The 24,287-nt window shown below is 43.7% G+C and overlaps 1 protein-coding gene across 1 annotated transcript; it reads left to right on the top strand.

Annotated features, from left to right (window-relative positions):
* Nucleotides 1-513, top strand: LOC138888372 (uncharacterized). The gene has a single exon (XM_070170224.1). The coding sequence runs from the start codon at nucleotides 1-3 to the stop codon at nucleotides 511-513; it is 513 nt and encodes a 170-aa protein (XP_070026325.1).
* The last annotated feature ends 23,774 nt before the right edge of the window (nucleotides 514-24,287 follow it).

Genomic DNA, 24,287 nt, shown 5'->3' with positions numbered 1-24,287 from the left:
ATGCCCGGTTATGCTAAGATGATGAAAGATCTAATATCACGGAAGTTTGATTTTCAGGATCTATCCACTGTAACTTTGACACAGACCTGCAGCGCAGTGGTGGCAAAACCGATGGCTCAAAAGATGTCGGACCCAGGTAGCTTCACTATTCCATGCACAATTGGAAGTTATGCCTTTGCAAAGGCGTTATGTGATTTGGGAGCCAACATAACTCTGATACCGCTGGCTGTGTACACCAAACTGGGCATTGGTAGAGCTAGGCCAACTTCAATGCTGCTACAGCTGGCTGACCGCACAATGAAGAGGCCCACTGGTATTCTTGATGATGTGTTGGTACAAGTGGGGAAATTCATGTTCCCTGCAGGCTTTGTTATCTTGGATTGTCAGGTGGATGAGGAGATACCCCTTATTTTAGGGAGACCATTTTTAGCCACGGGGAGAGCACTGATCAACTGTGAAACTAGGGAATTAAAAATGAGATTGAACGATGAAGAAGTCATATTCAATGTCTAGCAATCTATGAGGAGACCCAGTGAATATGCTAATTGCTCTCTAGTGGAAGCAGTGGATGTAATCCTGCAAGAAGATGATATGACCCTAACTGTAAAAGATCCATTAGAGGCATATTTGGCGGATTTAGAAGAAATGGATGGTGAAGGGTTAGCTGAATGGGTCATGGCACTGGAAGGCCGAGGATTTTGGTCAAGGGAACCTCAGTTCGAGTCCCTTGAGCTAGAAAAAGGGCCACTTCTCCAGCAAAGCCATCAATAGAGGAACCACCCAAGTTGGAACTGAATCCACTCCCAGATTACCTCAGGTATGTGTTCTTAGGCCCTGATTCGACCTTGACTGTTATCATATCATCCGGTTTGTTAGATGTGCAGGTAGAACGGCTCGTACAGGTACTACAGGAAAACAAGACTGCCATTGGTTGGACCATGGCAGTCATAAAGGGTATCATCCCCGCCTTCTGTATGCATAAGATTCTCCTGGAAGAGGGGCACAGATCTTCCAGGGAACACCAGCGAAGGCTAAACCCAAACATGAAAGAGGTTGTAAAGAAAGAAGTAATCAAATGGTTAGATGCAAGAATCATCTTCCCCATCTCTGATAGTAATTGGGTCAGCCCTGTCCAATGTGTGCCGAAAAAGGGGGAATGACTGTTGTAAAAAATGAGAACAATGATTTGATCTCAACTCGTACAGTCACAGGGTGGCGTATCTGCATGGATTACAGGAAATTGAACACAACCACCCAGAAGGACCATTTCCCCTACCTTTCATTGACCAAATGTTGGACAGGCTGGCTGGGCGATCACACTTATGTTTCTTGGATGGATATTCGGGGTACAATCAGATATCAATAGCCCCCGAAGATAGAGAGTAAACGTCCTTCACCTGTCCGTATGACATCTTTGCCTTTCGGAGAATGCCTTTTGGGCTTTGCAATGCATCCGTGACTTTTCAACGGTGCATGTTAGCCATATTCACAGACATGGTGGAGGATATTATGGAGGTTTTTATCTATGATTTCTCTGTGGTGGGAGATTCATTCGAAAACTGTCTTCACAACTTAAGGAGAGTGCTTAAAAGATGTGTGGAGACAAACTTAGTGCTAAACTGGGAGAAGTGCCATTTTATGGTACAAGAAGGTATAGTCCTGGGGCATCGAGTGTCCAGTAAAGAAATTGAGGTCGACCATGCTAAGGTTGATGTGATTGAGAAGTTACCAACGCCCACTTCAGTCAAGGCGGTGAGAAGTTTTCTTGTACACGCTAGATTCTACCGGCGTTTCATAAAAGATTTTTCCAAAATTGCTAACCCATTATGCAAACTCCTTGAAAAGGATCAGCCCTTTGTGTTTTCTAATGATTGCAGGTTGGCATTTGAGGAACTGAAGAAGAGATTAATCACTGCACCCATCATTGTTGCACCCAACTAGGAGCAACCATTTGAGCTCATATGTGATGCCAGCGACTATGCTATAGGAGCAGTCTTGGGGCAGCGAAAAGATAAGCTGATGCACCTGGTTTACTACGCAAGCAGAACGCTAAGCGGTGCACAGCTCAATTACACAGTGACGGAGAAGGAGATGTTGGCGGTGGTGTTTGCGTTCGACAAGTTCCGATCTTATCTGATTGGTTCCAAGGTAATTGTATATACTGACCATGCAGCACTCAAGTACCTAATTGAGAAAAAGGAGTCTAAGCCGCGCCTGATTCGTTGGGTGCTACTGTTGCAAGAATTCGACCTCGAAATTTGTAAGGGCACAGAAAATCAAGTCGCTGATCATCTATCGTGACTTGAAGGAGCTGAAAAATCAGTCAAAGTCGAAGAGATCCTGGAAACCTTTCCAGACGAGCAGCTACTCGCAGCCAGTCTTGAGAAAGCACCATAATATGCAGATTTTGCAAACTACCTGGCCTGCGGTATTGTTCCCTATGACCTTTCATCTGTCCAAAAGAAAAAATTTTATCGTGATTGCCGCATGTATTATTGGGACGAGCCTTATTTGTTTAGAATCTATGTTGATAATATGATCAGGAGGTATGTCCCCGAGATAGAACAATCTTCTGTTTTGCAGGCTTGTCACGCATCAGCATATGGAGGACATTTTGGAGGAGCCAGGACAGTTGCGAAAGTGCTAGAGGCCGGGTTCTTTTGGCCAACAGTGTTTAGAGATGCACACCTATGGGTGAAGGGCTGCGACGAATGTCAGCGAACCGGGAACATTTTCCGTCGCCATGAGATTCCCATGAACTCGATTCAAGAGGTAGAGGTGTTTGATATTTGGGGGATTGACTTCATGGGCCCCTTCGTCAGCTCATTTGGCAATAAATACATACTTGTTGTTGTGGATTACGTGTCTAAATGGGTGGAAGCTGCAGTGTTGCCCACTAATGATGCAAGAGTGGTGATAGGTTTTGTGAAAAAGAATATATTCACCCGATTTGGGATACCAAGAGCGATCATCAGTGATGGAGGCACTCACTTCTGTAATAGAGCCTTCGAGAAATTGCTTGCAATGTATGATGTACGCCATAAGGTGGCTACCCCTTACCATCCACAAACCAGTGAGGAGGTTGAAGTGTCCAACAGGGAGATAAAAAGTGTACTAACCAAGGCGGTGAATGTCACACGAACTGATTGGGCAAAGAAGCTTGATGACGCACTCTGGGCCTATAGAACTGCATTCAAAACACCAATAGGTATGTCACCATACAAGTTGGTATTTGGGAAGGCCTGTCACCTGCCTATGGAGCTAGAACATCGAGCTTGGTGGGTACTGAAACAATTGAACATGGATCCTAAAGCAGCTGTCACACCTCCTTTTTCTACCTACACCCTCGCAAGAGCACAAAGGAGTTTTTCCAATTAAAGGACAATCGGAACGGGATTTAATTATTAATTATTCAGAATCGCCACTTGAGAGATTAATGGTGTCCCAAGTCACCGATTGAATCCCGAATCGAGGAAATTTATGACTCTGTTAACAGTTTGCACACCAGAAATTCGAGTAAGGAATTCTGTTAATCCGGGAGAAGGTGTTAGGCATTCCCGGGTTCCGTGGTTCTAGCACGGTCGCTTAACTGTTGTATTTGATTTTATCTGATTTTAATACATGCTAGCTTATGTGCCTTTTATTCTTAAACCGCTTTTTATCATTATTTATTTTAAAAGAATTGCAACGTCGTGAAAACGCGTTTTGAACCACGTCGCAATCAATGCACCCGTGGTTGTCAACACATTTCGACTTCGTCGAGATTTGGATTTGGGTCGCATCAATGCGCACCCGAGTTTAAGAAGGTACTTTAATTAAAATCGCGCCTAAAGATTCTAATGTAATATTATTTTGGGGAAGACCGTGTGTAAGCACGTGATTTTTGCTTCATGAAAGTTACTCCAAAAGGAAAAGAAAATCAAAAATATATGTCTTGTCATCGAGTGATTGGTATTTAATGTTAAAATGGTGTGTTAATTGTTGTAGGTGTTACCCAATATGTGTGTAAGTTTATATTAATTTTTACAATTTTTTAGGAATTTTTGGTTAATTTGTTGAATTAAAAAGGGAAAGGAAAATCGGCTTGGACCCCAAAAATTAGGCCCAAAACCAAAACAGACCCAACCCAAGTCAGCAGCCCAGGCAACCCTTCCCAGACCATCAAAACGACGTAGTTCAATACCAAGACTACGTCGTTTCAAAGATGGCTCATCTCAGCCGTTCCAACCAATCCAATCCGACGGCCCAGGATCCCTTTCAGTAACCCGTTTCCAAACCCGACCCAGTGACCAGTTCGAACCGACCCCCAACCGAGGCCAAACGGTGTCGTTCCGTATTGAGTGAGAGATCCTGGCCATCAATCTCGATTCATCCAACGGCCAGGATCTAATTGCCCATTACATATATAAGCCTAACCCTTTACCCAGCCCCCCTATCCGAACACCCCCCCTTCCATCGTCCCAAACACAGACCTCCGTTCCAAACCCTAGCCGCCCCTATACACCTTCATCGTAAAGCCGGAGGCATGGACGCCGGTGACCCCCTCCTTAACACCCTAGGACCACCTCACTGCCCTGAACATGGATCTGCTATCCTTGTGCTTCGAATCAGTCCCTAGTTTCTCGAATCTTCATTTGAAGATTCGAGTCGAACTCTGACCTACACCAAACCACACCATATTCGTACCAGACACTCCCCTGACCTCCCTCGTGACCAAACCAAGCTTGGTTTGGTCTAAATCTACCCACAACTCCTAGAATCTCAAATCTGAGAATCCAAACCTTAGAACACCGGAACCTGGGGAATCCGGCCAGTCTTAATAGGGGTTTGAGGTCTAATAGACCTTAATCAAGGTGTTCTCGTTTGAGAACACCCCGATTAAAGTTTGTTCGGCCTCAAATGGTCAAAGCTAAGTCGGACTTAGGTCGGCTTTGTTTGAACATTTTCAGTAAGTTTTTCTTTTCTTTTCTGTTTTTATTTGAATACTGTTTGAGGATTGCCAGCATGTGTCGTTGTGTTTGTTTGGTATTTTTTTTTGGTATTTTTCTTAATTTCTTCCATCTCTGTCAAAGTCCTTTTACTTGGTCGTTTGTTCTTCTGTGTATGTGAATACATCTGGTGATATACATGCTCGTCAATTAGATTAGTCGTCAAATAGTTAATTCATATAGGTTACCAGTAATTGAACAAAAGTTGTATGAAGCCACTCGGGACCCTGTACGTGTTGTTTATATGGACGACTGATTATTACCTATTATAGTTAGTATAGTCGACTCGATAAACATCGTCGATTAGTTTCCTACGACTGAATGTTCAAATATTCTAATTCATACAACTTCACGTAAGTGAACGAACCTGTTGATTGTTAATTGAATGCTCGACATTGCCTGAAATTAGCTTATAACTGCATTACAAAACAACTGAAAGATTTGGTCTAGGGCAGCTCTGAATCTGAGCTTTCAGAAGTTCAAAAATGCCCTATTGTTGCAATGGGCCAGGACAGTGATAACCAGGGATTAACAGGGTTAATTTGGGTGTTAAAAAGAACAGAAATGATTAGTTTAAATAAGCTGACAAATAGGGTACTGGTTTAGGATTAAAATAAGGTAATAGTGGGGATCCAAACTTGTTAGCATGGGGCTGATTGAATAAAAAAGGGGGGTGCCCATGTTGTTGGGCAGAAAATACAGGCTGAAAGCCTGTCGAATGGATGGGCATGGGGAATATTTTTGATTAGTTTAAAAAAAAGAAGAAGTTATGGGCAGGAAAGTGGGGAGGGGTTCAAGGCAGCTGAGTGCTTGCCATTTCTGCCCATAAATAGAGCTGTTTCAGAACTTAAAAGGGGCTGGACATTCTTTAGTCTTTAGAGAGATTATGTGAGTGAGAAAAACTGAAAAGAAAAAAAAAACAGAAATAAACTTGAGAATACTGTGAATGAGCATTGTCTGAAAACTGTGTAAGAGTTCGAGTTGGTCAAGCTGTCTTTGTTGTTGGCTGTTGGTTGTTTGCCGAGCTTTTGTGGTTATTGGATTTCTGTTGCTGTTACATTGAATACTCTGTTTTTCTGCTGGATTCACTGTTCTGTTTTCTGGGATTTTCTGCTTGGTGCTCTATCACTTGTGGGCTTCATAATTGTGCTTGGTTATTGCTGCTGGTTGTTGTTGCTGTGTTATTGCTGTTTGGTTGCTCGTTGCTGACACCTTTCTTCTTCTCCTTCTTATTGTTCAAACATCCAGGTACACGACTAATACTGTCAATGTAACTTGAAGTTGAGTATGAATACAAAGAGAAGAGTTGAAGATCGTTTATTTTATGCATAGCCTGTACATTGAATGTTATGTGATGTATAATAGTTTACGTTTTGCTTGGATACTGGAGGCAGCCCTCATGCTTAGTGAATGTCAATGTATGGTAGTTTGATTTCAGATTGTGTATATAGGTTGGTAGACAAAAGGATTCACAGTACAGTAGGGTACATATTAGACTTTAGCCAATTTTGTTTCAGCATGCCATTAAATGCCTGTCACATATAAAGCTATCCATTGTTAAGCTAATTTCAATACCTTTTGATAAACTGCCCCGTTATAACTGATAAACCACGTCTTTAGAACAAAGAACAAGTTCACGGCCTCAACCTCACGGGGGTCGAGCCCAGGTCGAAACAGACTAAGCAGGCCCGCATCAGATAAACAGTGGCCCAGGTCTGGCCCATCCCGCATGAGCTGGATTTGGGCCCACAATGTTCGATCAGCTGTCCGTGTGCGTAGCCACGTTTTCTTATTCTGTAAAAGCATTTCGAATCCCGCTATAAATAACCTACAAGCATGTAATTAACTAGGACTCTCTGTTTTCAATTAGTAGAGACAAACTAGAAAATATAGTCATTGTAGGTTTATCCTTTAAAATAAAAATGAGACGAGCCTCGCCAAATAAAACGTATAGATTGCGGGGCCCTCACAAAATGTATGGTTTAATTAGAATTCGGAAGGACCGTTTAGCGAATTTCACGGTCTTCCCCAAAATAATAACGCGATAGTCTCTTTAGGCGCGTGTTTAATATTTTACTTTCTTAAGCCTGGGTGTGCATTTCATGCGACCCGAATCCAAATCCCAAAACATCAAATAAAACGTGTTCCGGATTGTGGGTGCATTTCATGTGACGCAGTCCAAAGACGTGTTTTAAGCGATGTTCACATTTCTTTTAAAAACAATAATAATAAAGCGGTTAAAAGATAAAATTTGCACATAAGTTCATATTTGTATAAAATCAGATAATCAAGCCGAATATAACAGTTGAGCGACCGTGCTAGAACCACGGAACTCGGGAATGCCTAACACCTTCTCCCGGGTTAACAAAATTCCTTATCCGGATTTCTGGTACGCAGACTGTAATATGGAGTCATTCTTTTCCTCGATTCGAGATTAAAATTGGTGACTTGGGACACCCTAAATCTCCCAAGTGGCGACTCTGAAATAAATAAACCAATCCCGTTTCGATTGTCCTTTAATTGAAAAAACTCCCTTGTACCCCCTCGGGTGCGGAAAAAGGAGGTGTGACAGCTCTGACGACTCTGCTGGGGACTAAATCCAGAACCACTGGTTCAGGGTTGGAAATTCGAGCTTAAATAAATTGTTATATTCAGCTTTATCTGATTTTGTTACATGATCTGTGCTCAATGTGCTAACTAACTGCTTTACCGCTTTGATATTTTGTGAACTGTATATAAATTGTGCCGAAACCCATATCCTCTCTGAGTCTTCTAAATCATGAAGAAGGGCGTACTTCGTACGACTTCTTTTCTGTATAGTGTCAAATCCCAATTTAGAACGAGGTTCGGACAAGTTGCTAAGCTGGTGAAGCTTCTATATTCCCGGTACGCTGCCCCCCCTCGGCTCGAGCTGTCCGCTCGGGTAAGCCAGGTCTAGAACAAACACCCGGGTTCTGAACCTAGAATAACTCAACTTCATGCCGGATCCCTAGTAGGAACGCTTATTTGCATCATGTGCATTTTTGACTTAGGGGACTCAACACAGGGGTTGGGTCCGTCTAGGAATAGCAACCTGAAACAGAAAAGGCCATCCTGATGCATCCTGCTCACTGCTTGTGCATTTATTTGCTTCGAACATGCATGATGACCGGTTTTGAATGTTGGGAAATTTTTACAAAAAAAAAAAATAAAAATAAAAAATAAAAAAAAATGACAAAGTTCAGATAGAAGAGAAAATGAGTATATTTATTTTAATAGTTTGTTTTACTAAAAACAAAGGAAAAGAGAAAAATAGCAAGCTGAGAATGAGGAATGAGTTTTTATTTTAGTTTACTTTATTTTCAAAAAAATAAAAATAATAATAAATAAATAAACTAGTTAGTTTATTACCCGAACTACGTCGGTTTGATTCTCACCGGATGTGGGATACGTAGGCAACCCTCATCGGGTCCAACTCCCTTTTTCATTTTACCAATAATGATATATAATAAAGTGTATATGTATATATATATACACATGTATATATATATATATATATATATATACACATGTATATATATACATATATTGTTTTTTTTTCAAAGATTTTTGTTTGGGATCAAAATAAAGATTTTTGCTTTCGCCTAAAAAACACCTTAATAAATGTGCAGGATGAGCACAGAGCAAAATGAACCGTTCTCTGCCCTCAGCGAGGTCCCTCTACAACTCCACAGGTGGTGGAATGATTTGGAAGCCGACGGCAAAGAGATAGTGGGAAAAGTATTGGGAGGTTTTGTCAATTTGCTGGGTATTAAGCCAAAGACAGATATTCTTGAAGCTCTAATACCATTTTGGGACCCAACCCGCAATGTATTCCGTTTTGTTGACTTCGAACTGTCACCGACACTAGAGGAAGTCGCCGGATATGCGGGATTGAATGGAAGGTTAAGAGGACAATACCTACTTTCGCCAAGGCCGGTATCTCCGCATGCATTCCTGGATTTGTTAAGCATCAGTCGGAGGGTACAACATGACGATTTATCGAGAGGATGTTGTGCTCTCCAATTCTTGTATCAATGGTACGGCACTCCGCAAGGTTTCGAGGAACCAAACCTTGGACTAACTCATGGCGGGAACAGAAACAAATAGGAAGCAAGATGTACTTTGGCTTTCATCACAGCATTCTTGGGAGTCATGGTTTGTCCACGGGAGGATAAAAAGATAGAGATAGGCCTTGTAGGGATGGCCGACGTTGCAATCAAAAGAACCGACAGTACTGTTGTTCCTTTGATTTTGTCCGAAATCTACCGAGCCTTAACGATATGCCGAGAAGGAGGCAAGTTCTTCCAGGGTTGCAATCTGTTACTTCAGCTATGGATGCAAGAGCACCTCCATCACTGAGTAGGATACATGAACCACGGGTTGACCAGGAGGAATTGTATCAGCGGTTTCGAAAAGTGCATGACAGACGTCAGATTCTCTGAAGGTGTTGAAGCATGGTTTGCATGACTAAGGTCAACAACAGCTGACCAAATTGAATGGGCATTCGGCTGGTTGGATGATATAGAGGTGATATACATGGCAACTGAAGAATGTCATGTTCTCTTAATGGGACTTCGCGGCATCCAACCATATGCTCCTCATCGGGTATTGCGCCAGCTGGGCAGGTTTCAAGTAATCCCTACTGATGAAGACCTGAGCAAGCACGCCATTGAGCTGAGCCCGGGAGTCGTATTTCCCGAGGGAAAGATTAGGAAGCTGTGGCACGAATGGAGATTCTTGGAACCCAAGACCATGGTGTGAGAACTAGCTAAAGGTGAGGTAGACCCAAAGTACGATGCTTGGTTCGAAAGAAGATTCCAAATCCGGCAGAGACCTGCTAAAAGAGCTCACATCCAACAATTCACAGATGATTCACTTGAGCAATGGGGATGGTTAAAAAGGGAAGAAGGCTACCGAGTTGAAATCGGGAGGCTAAAGCAACAAGTTGAAAGGCTTATATTTGAGAACAATGTGCAAGTTGCCTCGGAGCAAAGCAAAAAGAACAAGCTAGCCTAAGAGAACCAGACACTAAAAGCCCGCCTACGTCAAGCCATCAAAAGTAACATTGACCGACAGAAGCGTCGCTCCGACGAAAGGTTGATAGAAAGCTTGAAAAATCAGGTCGTCCAAAGCCAAGAAGAATTAGAACAATCAGAAGCTCGCGTAGCAAGGATGAAGGTCAGATGGGCAAGATGCACAATGGCCCGGAGACAGCGTCTGCAACAGGTCATAAGGGATTATGAAATGAGCATCGGGATATTAAGGGAAACAAACTCCACTTTACATGATCGGATCATCAAACAAGCATGAGATGCCCAGGCCGACAGAAGACATTGTTACGATGCGATGGCCTGCATGGAAAGACAAATGGAATTGTTCCAGGATCGACTTGCCAACATTGCTCAGGCATTGGGATTGAAGAACCGACAAATCAGGCAATTGTTCATTGAAAGGGACAACATTCGAGGAAGGATTGACGAAATTGGGCATTACATCTACATGAAATGCCTAGCATGTGAACGAATACCTCGGAAGACCCTCATTGTTTCTATCATGGGCTGCGTCCACCGGATTATGAACGAGTTGAAGAGCTTGCAAAGGGACCTCACACCAAGGGCCACGGAAGGGCCGAATAATGCCTCGCGGGCCCCTAAGTTGGAAAATTAATCTTTGGTCGAGTCTTGTTTATTGGGCTTTGTTGTTTTCTCATATGTTGTTTTCTTTTCTTTTAGTCAAGTCGGGTTAAGAACTGTGGAGTCTGTACTATCGCTGTTCCTTGTTTGAAGTAATTTGTAATAGCAAAATTTTGAGAATGAATTTAATGATTCCAAAAGAATTTTGTGTTCCTTACTTTATGGCAGAACTACGCCCGGTCTGATTCGCGCGGGGACGTGATACGTAGGCAATCCCCATAAGATTCGACCGCTTTTAATAAAAAAAGAAAGAAAAGAGAAAAGGAAAATACAAAAATAAAATAAAGTACGGGGATTTTCAAAAGGCTTAAGAAGGACAAATAAGCAAGCCGGGGTGACACATGTTGTTTGAAACAAAGCATGTAGAAACGGTTAACTGCCTAGGAGCATTGCATCCTCTATGTGTTGTGATCAAATCTGTTAAACTCTAACGCTAACAAAGTTTGTTGTTGTCTGAATCCAGACAAGTTAGTTGTTAAAGAACTCTAGCAACACATTCTTACCAAACCAGATCCAAAGGACCGGTAGCAATAAGCATGACTACTTCAGAGAATAGTAACGAGGAAGAAAGGCCGATGAGCCGGTTGTTAAAAGAAGCGATGGAAACGATTGAAAGGATGGGACTAGAGATGAATGCAATGCAGCTACCTTTAGCCAAAGCACAAAAGAGCCCTGAGCCACTGGGGCGCATGCCGGAATACCCTCATTCCGGCCCTTCCACAAGCCTCCCAAATCCCCGTTATCATCAAGAAAGAAGCCCTCATGATTCCCAAGCTCCACCACCCCATCAACCTCTCCCAACACCAAATATTCCCACCTTTGTGGGACCCACATCAGCCACCTTGCAAAGAACGACCAGTGAGCCATTGTTTCAGGCTCACGATACGCAATACTATCCCCCTGAGCCCACATTCCATGCCCCCGAACCACAGGCCTACAATCCGCACTTGGAAGTACCGACAGAGATTGAAAAGCCGGTTAAAGCCCCTGAACAAGATGAGGTATTGAGAAAGTTCAAAAGCCTGGAGCAATCCTTCAGGAACCTGCACGGATTGGGCAACCAAGTCAGCGTAGCTTACAAAGATCTATGCCCTTTCCCGGACGTCCAACTCCCGGCCGGGTTCAAGATGCCTAAGTTTGATTTGTACGAAGGGCACGGTGATCCCATGGCACATTTGCGGGGATTTTGTAGCAAAATGAGAGGGGCAGGCGGCAAAGATGAGCTGCTGATAGCTTATTTCGGCCAAAGTCTGAGCGGACCTGCACTAGAATGGTATACCAGGCAGGATTCCAGTAGATGGTACACTTGGGATGATCTGGCGCAGGCTTTCGCGGGTCATTTACAATACAATCTCGAGATAGTCCCTGACCGTCTCTTGTTATTGAGAACTGGGAAGAAACCTGGGGAAAGCTTTCGCGAGTTCGGGTTCCGCTGGAGAGAGCAAGAGGCCAGAGTTGATCCTCCCATGAGAGAGGGAGAGATGGTGGATTATTTCTTACAAACATTGGATCCAACCTACTTTGGTCACTTGGTGACAACGGTTGGAAAATCCTTCAACGAGGTGGTCAAGATAGGGGTCATGATAGAAGAAGGTCTGAGGTCTGACAAAATCTTGAATTATTCAGCACTCAAGGCCACGACCCAAGCTATTCAGAGCGGCACCGAAGGTGCGTTGGGAAGAAGAAAGAAAGAAGAAATCGCCACGATCGAGGCAGATAGTTGGTCGAGGGCTAGCAAGCCACACTACAACCAACCCAGACCTCACAGGCCAAACTACCCATACAACCCACCACAACATTGCTATCCACCTCGAGAACCACATTGTTCCGTACACCAGGCCCAGACATACACTCAGCCTCCGGTTCGCCCGCAATGGCGTGCGCCGGTTCCCTAGAACACATATGCACCCCCACAAAACACCTATCCTCCACCAGGAGCGTATAGAAACCCTCCAGGGGCAGGCTTTCGGGGAAATCCAGCTGCTAGGAATGACAGGCTGCGGAAATAGAGAACTTTCACTGAGTTGGGAGAAACCTACACCGTTTTGTTCCACAAATTGAGGCAGTTGGGTTTGGTTAGTCCGGTCGAGACTCGAGGACCAAATCCCCCGCCCCAAAACTTGGACCAATCAATAAGCTGTAAATACTGCTCAGGGATGTTGGGGCATGATACCGAAAAGTGTTGGAAATTGAGGCATGCCATACAGGATCTTATTGACACCAATAAGATCGAGGTCCAGACACCGGAGGCTCCTAACATCAACCAGAACCCACTGCCAGCGCACCATGAGGCTCACATGATCGAGTTGGTGTACGAGGGAGGAGAGTTGAGAAAACCTTCATAGACAGTTATGATGATCCAGGCCGCTCCGAAAGAAGGATCGACCAGTGGAGGAACCGGGGTAAAATCGCAGGAAGAGGGCGTCAAGCCAGTGGTGATATGGGGAAAGAGCCCGTCCGCCATAACAAGCAAACCCGAGCCAAACAAGTTGGTAATATCAGGGACTCCACCCACGCCTGCAGTTGTGTTGAAAGGGGTGTACAGGGAGCTGGTCACTATAAAGCCTGTAGTCCAGCTACCGATGATTGATAGCAAGGCTGTGCCTTAGAAATACGAGAAGGCAGTGGTGATGAACAAAGGAAAACATGTGGAGGAAGTTAGTTGCGAAGCGCAAGGGCTGACTCGATCAGGTCGGTGTTTTGCTCCGGTGGAGTTAAGAAGAACCAACCCAACTGCAACCAAGAAACCTGTATCCGAAGAAGAGGCCGAGGAGTTCCTGAGAAAGATGAAGGTACATGACTACTCCGTGGTCGAACAGCTGAGGAAAACACCGGCCCAGATCTCGCTGCTGTCATTACTGATCCATTCTGAGGAGCATCGTCGGGCCCTGATGAAGATATTGAATGAAGCTCATGTGCCCAACGAGATTTCTGTAAACCACCTGGAAACCATTGCCAACAAGATTTTCGAGGTGAACAGGGTAACATTCTCAGAGGATGACCTGCCGATGGAAGGTACAGAGCATAATAAAGCTCTCTACCTAACTGTCAAATGTGAAAAATCGGTAGTTACTCGGGTATTGGTGGATAACGGTTCAAGTGCCAATATCTGCCCGTTATCCACTTTGAACCAGTTAAAGATCGACCACGGAAGGATCCGCAAGAATAGCATCTGCGTCTGAGGATTTGACGGAAATGGAACAGCCACTGTAGGGGATGTTGTACTTGAATTGACCATCGGTCCAGTCCTGTTCACCATGGAGTTCCAGGTGTTAGATGCCACAGTATCTTATAACCTTCTGTTAGGACGACCATGGATTCATGCAGCCAAAGCAGTGCCCTCCACCCTACATCAGATGGTGAAGTTCGAGTGGGAAAGACAAGAGGTCATGCTACACGGCGAGGACACGGCGTGCACCATGGGTGGCACCATTGTACCTTTCATAGAGACCGCTAATGACAAAGGTCCTTGGGTCTACCAGATTTTCGATACAGGGTCGGCAAACAAAGTTGCTGAGGGAGAAAGCATCCCGCACCCTAGGGTAGCTGCTGCGACAGTCATGATGGTTTCGGAAATGCTGGGTAATGGATTTGTGCCGGGAAAGGGCCTGGGAGTCGAGCTTCAGGGGATTGTCCAACCTGCTTCCCTGCCTAAAAATCTGGAAACTTTCGGATTGGGGTTCAAACCAACCGCAACAGATAGGAAGCAAGCATGAAAAATGAAGAAGAAGGTTTGGTTTCTGCCCAAACCGGTGCCACGTCTCTCAAGGTCTTTTGTCAGAGCAAGCGCCAAAGGGCCACCGATCCCAAAGATTCTAGGACCATTGATTGGTATGGATGGGAACTTGAATCAGAGTTTTGAGAGGCTATTCGCTGATGTCAGTATGGTAGAAGCTGGAGAAAGTTCCAGCAGAGCAGAGATACAGTTTGTGGGGCCTGAGGCCAAAACCAACAATTGGACAGTTACTCCTCTTCCTGTCCGAGGGGAGTCTTGGTAGTAGGCTTTGATTTATGTTTTGTTTGTTTTGTTTTGTTCGGATTATTCCAGGGTGTAATCCAAATTTTACTTTTGTTTTGTAAAAGTGTGAACCCTTTTATCCCGCAAGTTTAATAAAGTTCTCTTCTTTTGTCCCATTTTAATTTTGTTTTGTTCTTTTTCTTTCTGAACAGTTCTCTTTTTACTGGTTCTAATGACATGGCATGCACAGCGGATCTTCGACCTAATCTAATAAATCAATTTGAATCCGACTCAATGATGCAAGAGGTCGTTTGTGACGATGAATCTGAATATGACGAAGATAAAGCCTTCGAAGAGATAAACCGAGAACTGTGCCAATTTGAAGAAAAACCCAAACCTAACCTAAATGACACTGAGGCTGTGAATCTAGGAGACGCTGATAATGTCCGAGAAACCAAAATCAGCATCCATATTGAGCCGAATGTCAGGGAAGAATTGATCAAAACCCTCGTGGAATTCAAAGATGTTTTTGCATGGTCATATGATGATATGCCGGGATTAAGCACCAATTTAGTGGTTCACAAATTGCCCACTGACCCGGCATACCCTCCGGTCAAGCAAAAGCTAAGGAAATTTAAGACAGAAATGAGTGTAAAGATCAAAGAAGAGGTGATTAAGCAGTTGTAGGCGAAGGTCATTCGGGTCACTCGATATCCCGAGTGGTTGGCCAATGTGGTACCAGTTCCAAAGAAGGATGGGAAAATCAGGGTGTGCGTTGACTACCGCAACCTCAACAAAGCAAGTCCCAAGGACAATTTTCCATTGCCCAACATCCATATCTTGATCGATAAATGCACCGGGCGCGAGATTGGATCCTTCGTGGATTGCTATGCGGGTTATCATCAGATCCTAATGGACAAGGAAGATGCAGAAAAAACAGCTTTTATTACGCCATGGGGAACTTACTGCTATCGGGTAATGCCGTTCGGACTGAAGAATGCCGGGGCAACATACATGCGAGCAATGACTGCTGTGTTTCACGACATGATACACAAAGAAATTGAGGTGTACGTAGATGATGTGATCATAAAATCTTGGCGGCAGGAAGACCATGTAGCAGACCTAAGGAGATTCTTCCAAAGACTCCGAAGGTATGATATCAAGCTTAACCCGGCCAAATGCGCATTCGGGGTTCCGTCAGGAAAGCTGTTAGGATTCATCGTCAGTCGACGGGGGATTGAGTTAGACCCATCCAAAATCGAATCCATCCGAGATTTGCCACCGCCAAAGAACAAAACAGAGGTAATGAGTTTGCTGGGTAGACTCAATTACATCAGCAGGTTCATCGCTCAACTCACAGCAACTTGTGAGCCCATATTTCGGCTGCTGAGAAAGGATGTTGCGGTAAGTTGGATGACAGAGTGTCAAGAGGCTTTCGACCAAATCAAAGGGTATCTGTCTAATCCACCCATATTGGTCCCGCCTAAACCAGGGAAGCCCTTAATTCTTTATCTGACGGTCCTGGAAAATTCGTTTGGTTGTGTACTGGGGCAACATGATGACACGGGAAGGAAGGAGCAGGCCATCTACTATCTTAGCAAGAAATTCACAGTATATGAAGTCAAGTACACTCAACTCGAGAAAACATGCTGCGCCCTAACTTGGGTAGCTCAGAAGTTGAAACACTACCTGTCCTCGTATACTACTTATCTCATATCCCGTTTGGACCCATTGAAGTATATCTTTCAGAAACCTATGCCCACAGGGAGGTTGGCAAAATGGCAAATTCTGCTCACAGAGTTCGATATCGTCTATGTGACGAGGACAGCCATGAAAACCCAGGCGCTGGCCGACCATTTGGCAGAGAATCCCGTCGATGAAAAATACGAGCCTTTAAGAACGTATTTTCCCGACGAAGAGGTAATGCATACAAACGAGCTGGAGTTACCCGAGGAACCAGGTTGGAAGCTTTTCTTCGATGGAGCTGCAAACGCGAAAGGGGTTGGAATAGGAGTAGTACTAATTTCTGAAACAGGACGCCATTATCCTGTTACGGCTTAACTACGCTTCTATTGCACCAACAATATGGCCGAGTATGAAGCTTGCATTTTGGGTCTCCGATTGGCTGCAGACATGGATGTCCAAGACGTCTTGGTCTTGGGAGATTCGGACCTCTTGGTACATCAGATTCAGGGTGAATGGGAAACACGGGACTTGAAACTCATACCTTATCGACAATGCTTGCACGATCTGAGCAAGCAATTTCGATCGGTAAAATTCAAACATATCCCGAGAGTTCATAACGAGGTTGCGGATGCATTGGCCACCTTAGCATCAATGTTGCACCACCCTGACAAAATGTATGTTGATCCTCTGCACATCCAGGTCCGTGATCAGCACGCTTATTGCAACGCCGTAGAAGAGGAAGCAGATGGCGAGCCCTGGTTTCATGATATCAAGGAATACCTCAGAATGGGAATATATCGGGAACAGGCCACTGGAGACCAAAAAAGAGCCCTTCGACGATTGTCGAATGGTTTCTTCCTCAGCGGAGGAGTTCTATACAAAAGAACCCCGGATTTGGGATTGTTGAGATGTATAGATGCCGGTCAAGCCACGACGGTTATGGCAGAGGTACATGCTGGAGTTTGCGGGCCACATATGAGCGGATATGTATTGGCAAGGAAGATCCTTAGGGCAGGGTATTATTGGCTCACCATGGAACACGACTGTATCACTTTCGTGAGGAAATGCCATCAGTGCCAGATACATGGAGATCTGATTCATTCTCCACCAACAGAGTTACATACGATGTCAGCACCCTGGCCGTTTGTTGCATGGGGCATGGATGTCATTGGACCTATCGAGCCAGCAGCATCCAACGGTCATAGGTTCATTCTAGTAACCATTGACTACTTCACCAAATGGGTTGAGGCTAAAACCTTCAAGTCGGTAACTAAAAAGGCGGTGGTGGATTTTGTGCACTCCCATATCATCTGCAGATTTGGGATCCCAAAAGTAATCATCACGGATAACGGTGCGAATCTTAACAGTAGCCTGATGAGAGAGGTATGCCAACAATTCAAGATTACACACCACAATTCCACCCCATATCATCCCAAGGCAAATGGAGCGGTCGAAGCAGCCAATAAGAACATCAAGAAGATAATGCGAAAGATGGTGGAAGGATCTAGACAATGGCACGAAAGACTACTCTTTGCTTTGTTGGGTTATCGCACTAGCGTACGGACTTCCATAGGTGCAACTCCCTATTTGTTGGTATACGGAACTGAGGCCGTAATACCAGCAGAGGTCGAAATCTCGTCCCTCCGGATTGTCACTGAAGCCGAGATTGATGACGATGAATGGGTCAAAGCTCGATTGGAACAATTGAGCTTGATAGACGAGAAAAGATTGGCAGCAGTGTGCCATGGTCAGCTGTATCAGAAGAGAATGGCGAGAACATATAATAAGAAGGTACGCCCCAGGAAGTTTGAAATAGGGCAACAGGTATTGAAGAAGATCCTCCCACACCAGGTCGAGGCAAAAGGCAAGTTCGCCCCAAATTGGCAAGGGCCTTATATTGTGACCAGAGTGTTGTCCAACGGTGCTTTGTATTTGACAGATATCGAGGGGAGATGTGTCGACATGGCTATCAATTCTGATGCAGTCAAGAGATATTATGCGTAATTTCTTTAATTATGGTAATTATCGGTTCATTTGTTTGTACTTGGTGCTTATTGGATAATGAAATGACAGAGGCAGTTCTTTCTTCTATCCAAACACTTTTAACCCTTGTTTCCCCCTTTTGAGCCTTAAGTTATTCTTTCATACCTCTCTTTTGGAATCACTAAGGAAAAAGATATGAAAGAAAAAGAAAAAAAAAAGAAAAAATCTTTAAAGGAAAATGAAAAAAAAGGAGAAAGAAAAGAAAAAGAAGATAAAAATCATAAGAAATACAAAACCGTGGGAACTACGTTTGACCTGATTCCTCGAAGAGGATACGTAGGCGCCTCACGGCTCGGTCATAGTGTGCATAATGTCCATAAGTATGCATAATAGGCACAGTGTGCATAACGCACGTAGCTCAACCTAGAGTAAAAATAAAATCCCCCAAGCAAGAAAACTGGGGCAGAGGTTATGTTTTAAAAATTCCAACAAAGGTTAGATTCCAAAAGTTGTAGCAGATCACCCATCAAATTATTTCATTTTGATAGCCTTGCTTTAGCCCCACACCAAAACCAACATCGACGTCCAAAAGACCTCCCGATCAATATCCAAGAGGTGCCAAGTCATGCAAATAAAGCCGAGAATAATACGCCGATCCCCAGCAAAGAAGAGGATCATGAAATTGGAAATGAATTGATAGTCCAAAGGGATCTCCAGAAGAGAGAGTCACATCGACAACACCCCGATTCCTCGATGAAGAAATAAAATGAGAGAGTCTTATCGGTGAAAACCTTCATAGGCACCGAAAGGCGACATAAGATGAGAGATATAAAATGAGAGAGTCTTATCGGTGAAAACCTTCACAGGCACCATAAGGCGCCGGGAGTTGAGAGAAAAGAGAGAGTCTCATTAGTGAAAACCCCTCGAAGGGCACTATGAGGCGACAAGACAGATCAACAAAAGGGTCCATGTTCGCAAAGAAAGGAACACCCGTTTATCCCCAGCAAGTAAGGTCATCGGGCAAGTCGATTGATACAAATAGACTGGGTCGGGAATCTATGGTGCACATCATGATCACAAGGACCAGTCATGTCATCCAGATAAGTTCTTCTGAATTCCTTTTTCCACCAAGTATTGGTTCAGAAAGATTTTTCTCCTTTTCTATCTTTTTCATTTTTCTTTCTAAAAGTTTGTTTTGAAAAGGATTTTTCAAAGTTTACTACCAGAAACCGAAGGGAATTCATCCGAGGCGAGATAACCCCAACCACCCTAAAAGGCTAGCCCCAGGCGATGCAATGTTGTGCCTGGCAGTTCTTAGGAGGAAGTAAACTCCTAAAGGGAGTGGTTTCGGGAGTAAAAGCAGACTCCCACAGTTGGTTCCGTAAAGAGAAAAGCAAAAAAGGGGGATAAATGGAAAACCATCCCCGTCAGACAGGTCGCCCCAGCAAGCAACTTTGTCCACCAACCAATTGTGGGGGCACAGAGCAAGAGAGAAAAATCATCCCCCGCCGGAAAGACACCTCTTCCCACCATGATTAAAACTAACTAAATCCTTTTTGTCTGCTGCAGGAAAATAAAGGTTGATGATGGCAGCAGGGCGCGAAGCCAGGGAAATCACCAAAACTGGGGCAGAAAATTTTCTACGGTTGTCAAAATTTTCTCGGAAGAACGAGGAAACAAACTCAATACTTTATGTTCTAGGTCGCCCACCAGTAAAATGCGGGAATACTTTATGTTCTAGGTCGCCCACCAGTAAAATGCGGGAATACTTTATGTTCTAGGTCGCCCACCAGTAAAATGCGGGAATACTTTATGTTCTAGGTCGCCCACCAGTAAAATGCGGGAATACTTTATGTTCTAGGTCGCCCACCAGTAAAATGCGGGAATACTTTATGTTCTAGGTCGCCCACCAGTAAAATGTGGGAATACTTTATGTTCTAGGTCGCCCACCAGTAAAATGCGGGAATACTTTATGTTCTAGGTCGCCCACCAGTAAAATGCGGGAATACTTTATGTTCTAGGTCGCCCACCAGTAAAATGCGGGAATACTTTTAGTCTTCTATTACAGATTCTGAAGTCAGTAACCCCATCGGAAGGCAAAAGGTTACAACAGGAATCCCCAGCAAGGAAATAATAAAAACCCCTAGCACAGGGAAGCATAAGGTTGCAAACTCAAGTGCAGGCGTCAAAAGGAAGAAAGGACGCGTTTTGAAAGAAGCGGCTTGTGAACATTAGACCATGCCCAGCATAACAAATATGATGAAGAGAGCCGTACCCCCAAAGGAACCCTTGAAAAGCTTGATGAAGAAGGCCATGTCCCCAGCAGACCAAGCAAAATGATAAAAACAGGTACTCAGAAGAGCAAAAGGCCAGTACCATCTATCAAATTCACAAAATAAAAGCATCGGAGGAAAACGCAAGCCGACAAGAAAGCAAGGCGACAAGAACAAGTTGAAGATAGATGAGATCTTATGATCCACAGTCTAGCCTAGCTTCTTGTTTTTCCGTTTAGAACAATGCAACAAGGAGATCGGTAAGCGGTAACATCCTACAACAACATGTAAGCAACACACAACAGCAGCGAACACTACAGTCACACGGTAGTCCCAGCTACCAAAATTTCCCGAACTACATTGACCAGATGCCTGTTCAGCCCAGGATATGTAGGAAACCTCTGAAGCAAAGGTTCGGTCAAATCTTTTTCAAAAAATGCTTCACACGGAGAACTCGGACGAGCAAAAATCGCCCGCTTTATCTTTGCGTGAAAACCCTTCGTGTCTTCGAGCAAAGAGGGGCAGCTGTAAGCACGTGATTTTTGCTTCACGAAAGTTACTCCAAAAGGAAAAGAAAATCAAAAATATATGTCTTGTCATCGAGTGATTGGTATTTAATGTTAAAATGGTGTGTTAATTGTTGTAGGTGTTACCCAATATGTGTGTAAGTTTATATTAATTTTTACAATTTTTTAGGAATTTTTGGTTAATTTGTTGAATTAAAAAGGGAAAGGAAAATCGGTTTGGACCCCAAAAATTAGGCCCAAAACCAAAACAGACCCAACCCAAGTCAGCAGCCCAGGCAACCCTTCCCAGACCATCAAAACGACGTAGTTCAATACCAAGACTACGTCGTTTCAAAGACGGCTCATCTCAGCCGTTCCAACCAATCCAATCCGATGGCCCAGGATCCCTTTCAGTAACCCGTTTCCAAACCCGACCCAGTGACCAGTTCGAACCGACCCCCAACCGAGGCCAAACGGTGTCGTTCCGTATTGAGTGAGAGATCCTGGCCATCAATCTCGATTCATCCAATGGCCAGGATCTAATTGCCCATTACATATATAAGCCTAACCCTTTACCCAACCCCCCTATCCGAACACCCCCCTTCCATCGTACCAAACATAGACCTCTGTTCCAAACCCTAGCCGCCCCTATACACCTTCACCGTAAAGCCGGCGGCATGAACGCCGGTGACCCCCTTGTTAACACCCTAGGACCACCTCACTGCCCTGAACATGGATCTGCTATCCTTGTGCTTCGAATCAGTCCCTAGTTTCTCGAATCTTCATTTGAAGATTCGAGTCGAACTCTGACCTATACCAAACCATACCATATTCGTACCAGACACTCCCCTGACCTCCCTCGTGACCAAACCAAGCTTGGTTTGGTCCGAATCTACCCACAACTCCTAGAATCTCAAATCTGAGAATCCAAACCTTAGAACACCGGAACCTGGGGAATCCGGCCAGTCTTAATAGGGGTTTGAGGTCTAATAGACCTTAATCAAGGTGTTCTCGTTTGAGAACACCCCGATTAAAGTTTGTTCGGCCTCAAATGGTCAAAGCTAAGTCGGACTTAGGTCGGCTTTGTTTGAACATTTTCAGTAAGTTTTTCTTTTCTTTTCTGTTTTTATTTGAATACTGTTTGAGGATTGCCAGCATGTGTCGTTGTGTTTGTTTGGTATTTTTTTTTGGTATTTTTCTTAATTTCTTCCATCTCTGTCAAAGACCTTTTACTTGGTCGTTTGTTCTTCTGTGTATGTGAATACATCTGGTGATATACATGCTCGTCAATTAGATTAGTCGTCAAATAGTTAATTCATATAGGTTACCAATAATTGAACAAAAGTTGTATGAAGCCACTCGGGACCCTGTACGTGTTGTTTATATGGACGACTGATTATTACCTGTTATAGTTAGTATAGTCGACTCGATAAACGTCGTCGATTAGTTTCCTACGACTGAATGTTCAAATATTCTAATTCATACAACACGTAAGTGAACGAACCTGTTGATTGTTAATTGAATGCTCGACATTGCCTGAAATTAGCTTATAACTGCATTACAAAACAACTGAAAGATTCGGTCTAGGGCAGCTCTGAATCTGAGCTTTCAGAAGTTCAAAAATGCCCTATTGTTGCAATGGGTCAGGACAGTGATAACCAGGGATTAACAGGGTTAATTTGGGTGTTAAAAAGAACAGAAATGATTAGTTTAAATAAGCTGACAAATAGGGTACTGGTTTAGGATTAAAATAAGGTAATATTGGGGATCCAAACTTGTTAGCATGGGGCTGATTGAATAAAAAAGGGGGGTGCCCATGTTGTTGGGCAGAAAATACAGGCTGAAAGCCTGTCGAATGGATGGGCATGGGGAATATTTTTGATTAGTTTAAAAAAAAAAAGAAGAAGTTATGGGCAGGAAAGAGGGGAGGGGTTCAAGGCAGCTGAGTGCTTGCCATTTCTGCCTATAAATAGAGCTGTTTCAGAACTTAAAAGGGGCTGGACATTCTTTAGTCTTCAGAGAGATTATGTGAGTGAGAAAAACTGAAAAGAAAAAAAAAACAGAAATAAACTTGAGAATACTGTGAATGAGCATTGTTTGAAAACTGTGTAAGAGTTCGAGTTGGTCAAGCTGTCTTTGTTGTTGGCTGTTGGTTGTTTGCCGAGCTTTTGTGGTTATTGGATTTCTGTTGCTGTTACATTGAATACTCTGTTTTTCTGCTGGATTCACTGTTCTGTTTTCTGGGATTTTCTGCTTGGTGCTCTATCACTTGTGGGCTTTATAATTGTGCTTGGTTATTGCTGCTGGTTGTTGTTGCTGTGTTGTTGCTGTTTGGTTGCCCGTTGCTGACACCTTTCTTCTTCTCCTTCTTATTGTTCAATCATCCAGGTACACGACTAATACTGTCAATGTAACTTGAAGTTGAGTATGAATACAAAAAGAAGAGTTGAAGATCGTTTATTTTATGCATAGCATGTACATTGAATGTTATGTGATGTATAATAGTTTACGTTTTGCTTGGATACTGGAGGCAGCCCTCATGCTTAGTGAATGTCAATGTATGGTAGTTTGATTTCAGATTGTGTATATAGGTTGGTAGACAAAAGGATTCACAGTACAGTAGGGTACATATTAGACTTTAGCCAATTTTGTTTCAGCATGCCATTAAATGCCTGTCACATATAAAGCTATCCATATTTAAGCTAATTTCATTTCCTTTTGATAAACTGCCCCGTTATAACTGATAAACCACGCCTTTAGAACAAAGAACAAGTTCACGGCCTCAACCTCACGGGGGTTGAGCCCAGGTCGAAACAGACTAAGCAGGCCCGCATCAGATAAACAGTGGCCCAGGTCTGGCCCATCCCGTATGAGCTGGATTTGAGCCCACAATGTTCGATCAGCTGTCCGTGTGCGTAGCCACATTTTCTTATTCTGTAAAAGCATTTCGAATCCCGCTATAAATAACCTGCAAGTATGCAATTAACTAGGACTCTCTGTTTTCAATTAGTAGAGACAAACGCGAATAGAAAATATAGTCATTGTAGGTTTATCCTTTAAAATAAAAATGAGACGAGCCTCGCCAAATAAAACGTATAGATTGCGGGGCCCTCACAAAATGTATGGTTTAATTAGAATTCGGAAGGACCGTTTAGCGAATTTCACGGTCTTCCCCAAAA

Source organism: Nicotiana sylvestris, chromosome 3 (genome assembly GCF_000393655.2).
Source record: "Nicotiana sylvestris chromosome 3, ASM39365v2, whole genome shotgun sequence".
Classification (NCBI taxonomy): domain Eukaryota; kingdom Viridiplantae; phylum Streptophyta; class Magnoliopsida; order Solanales; family Solanaceae; genus Nicotiana; species Nicotiana sylvestris.
Note: the sequence above shows the minus strand (reverse complement) of the source record. Positions and strands in the feature narration are given on the sequence as shown.

Excerpts from the sequence above, each read along its gene's own strand:
- LOC138888372 (XM_070170224.1), top strand. The coding sequence starts at position 1 with ATGCCCGGTTATGCTAAGATGATGAAAGATCTAATATCACGGAAGTTT.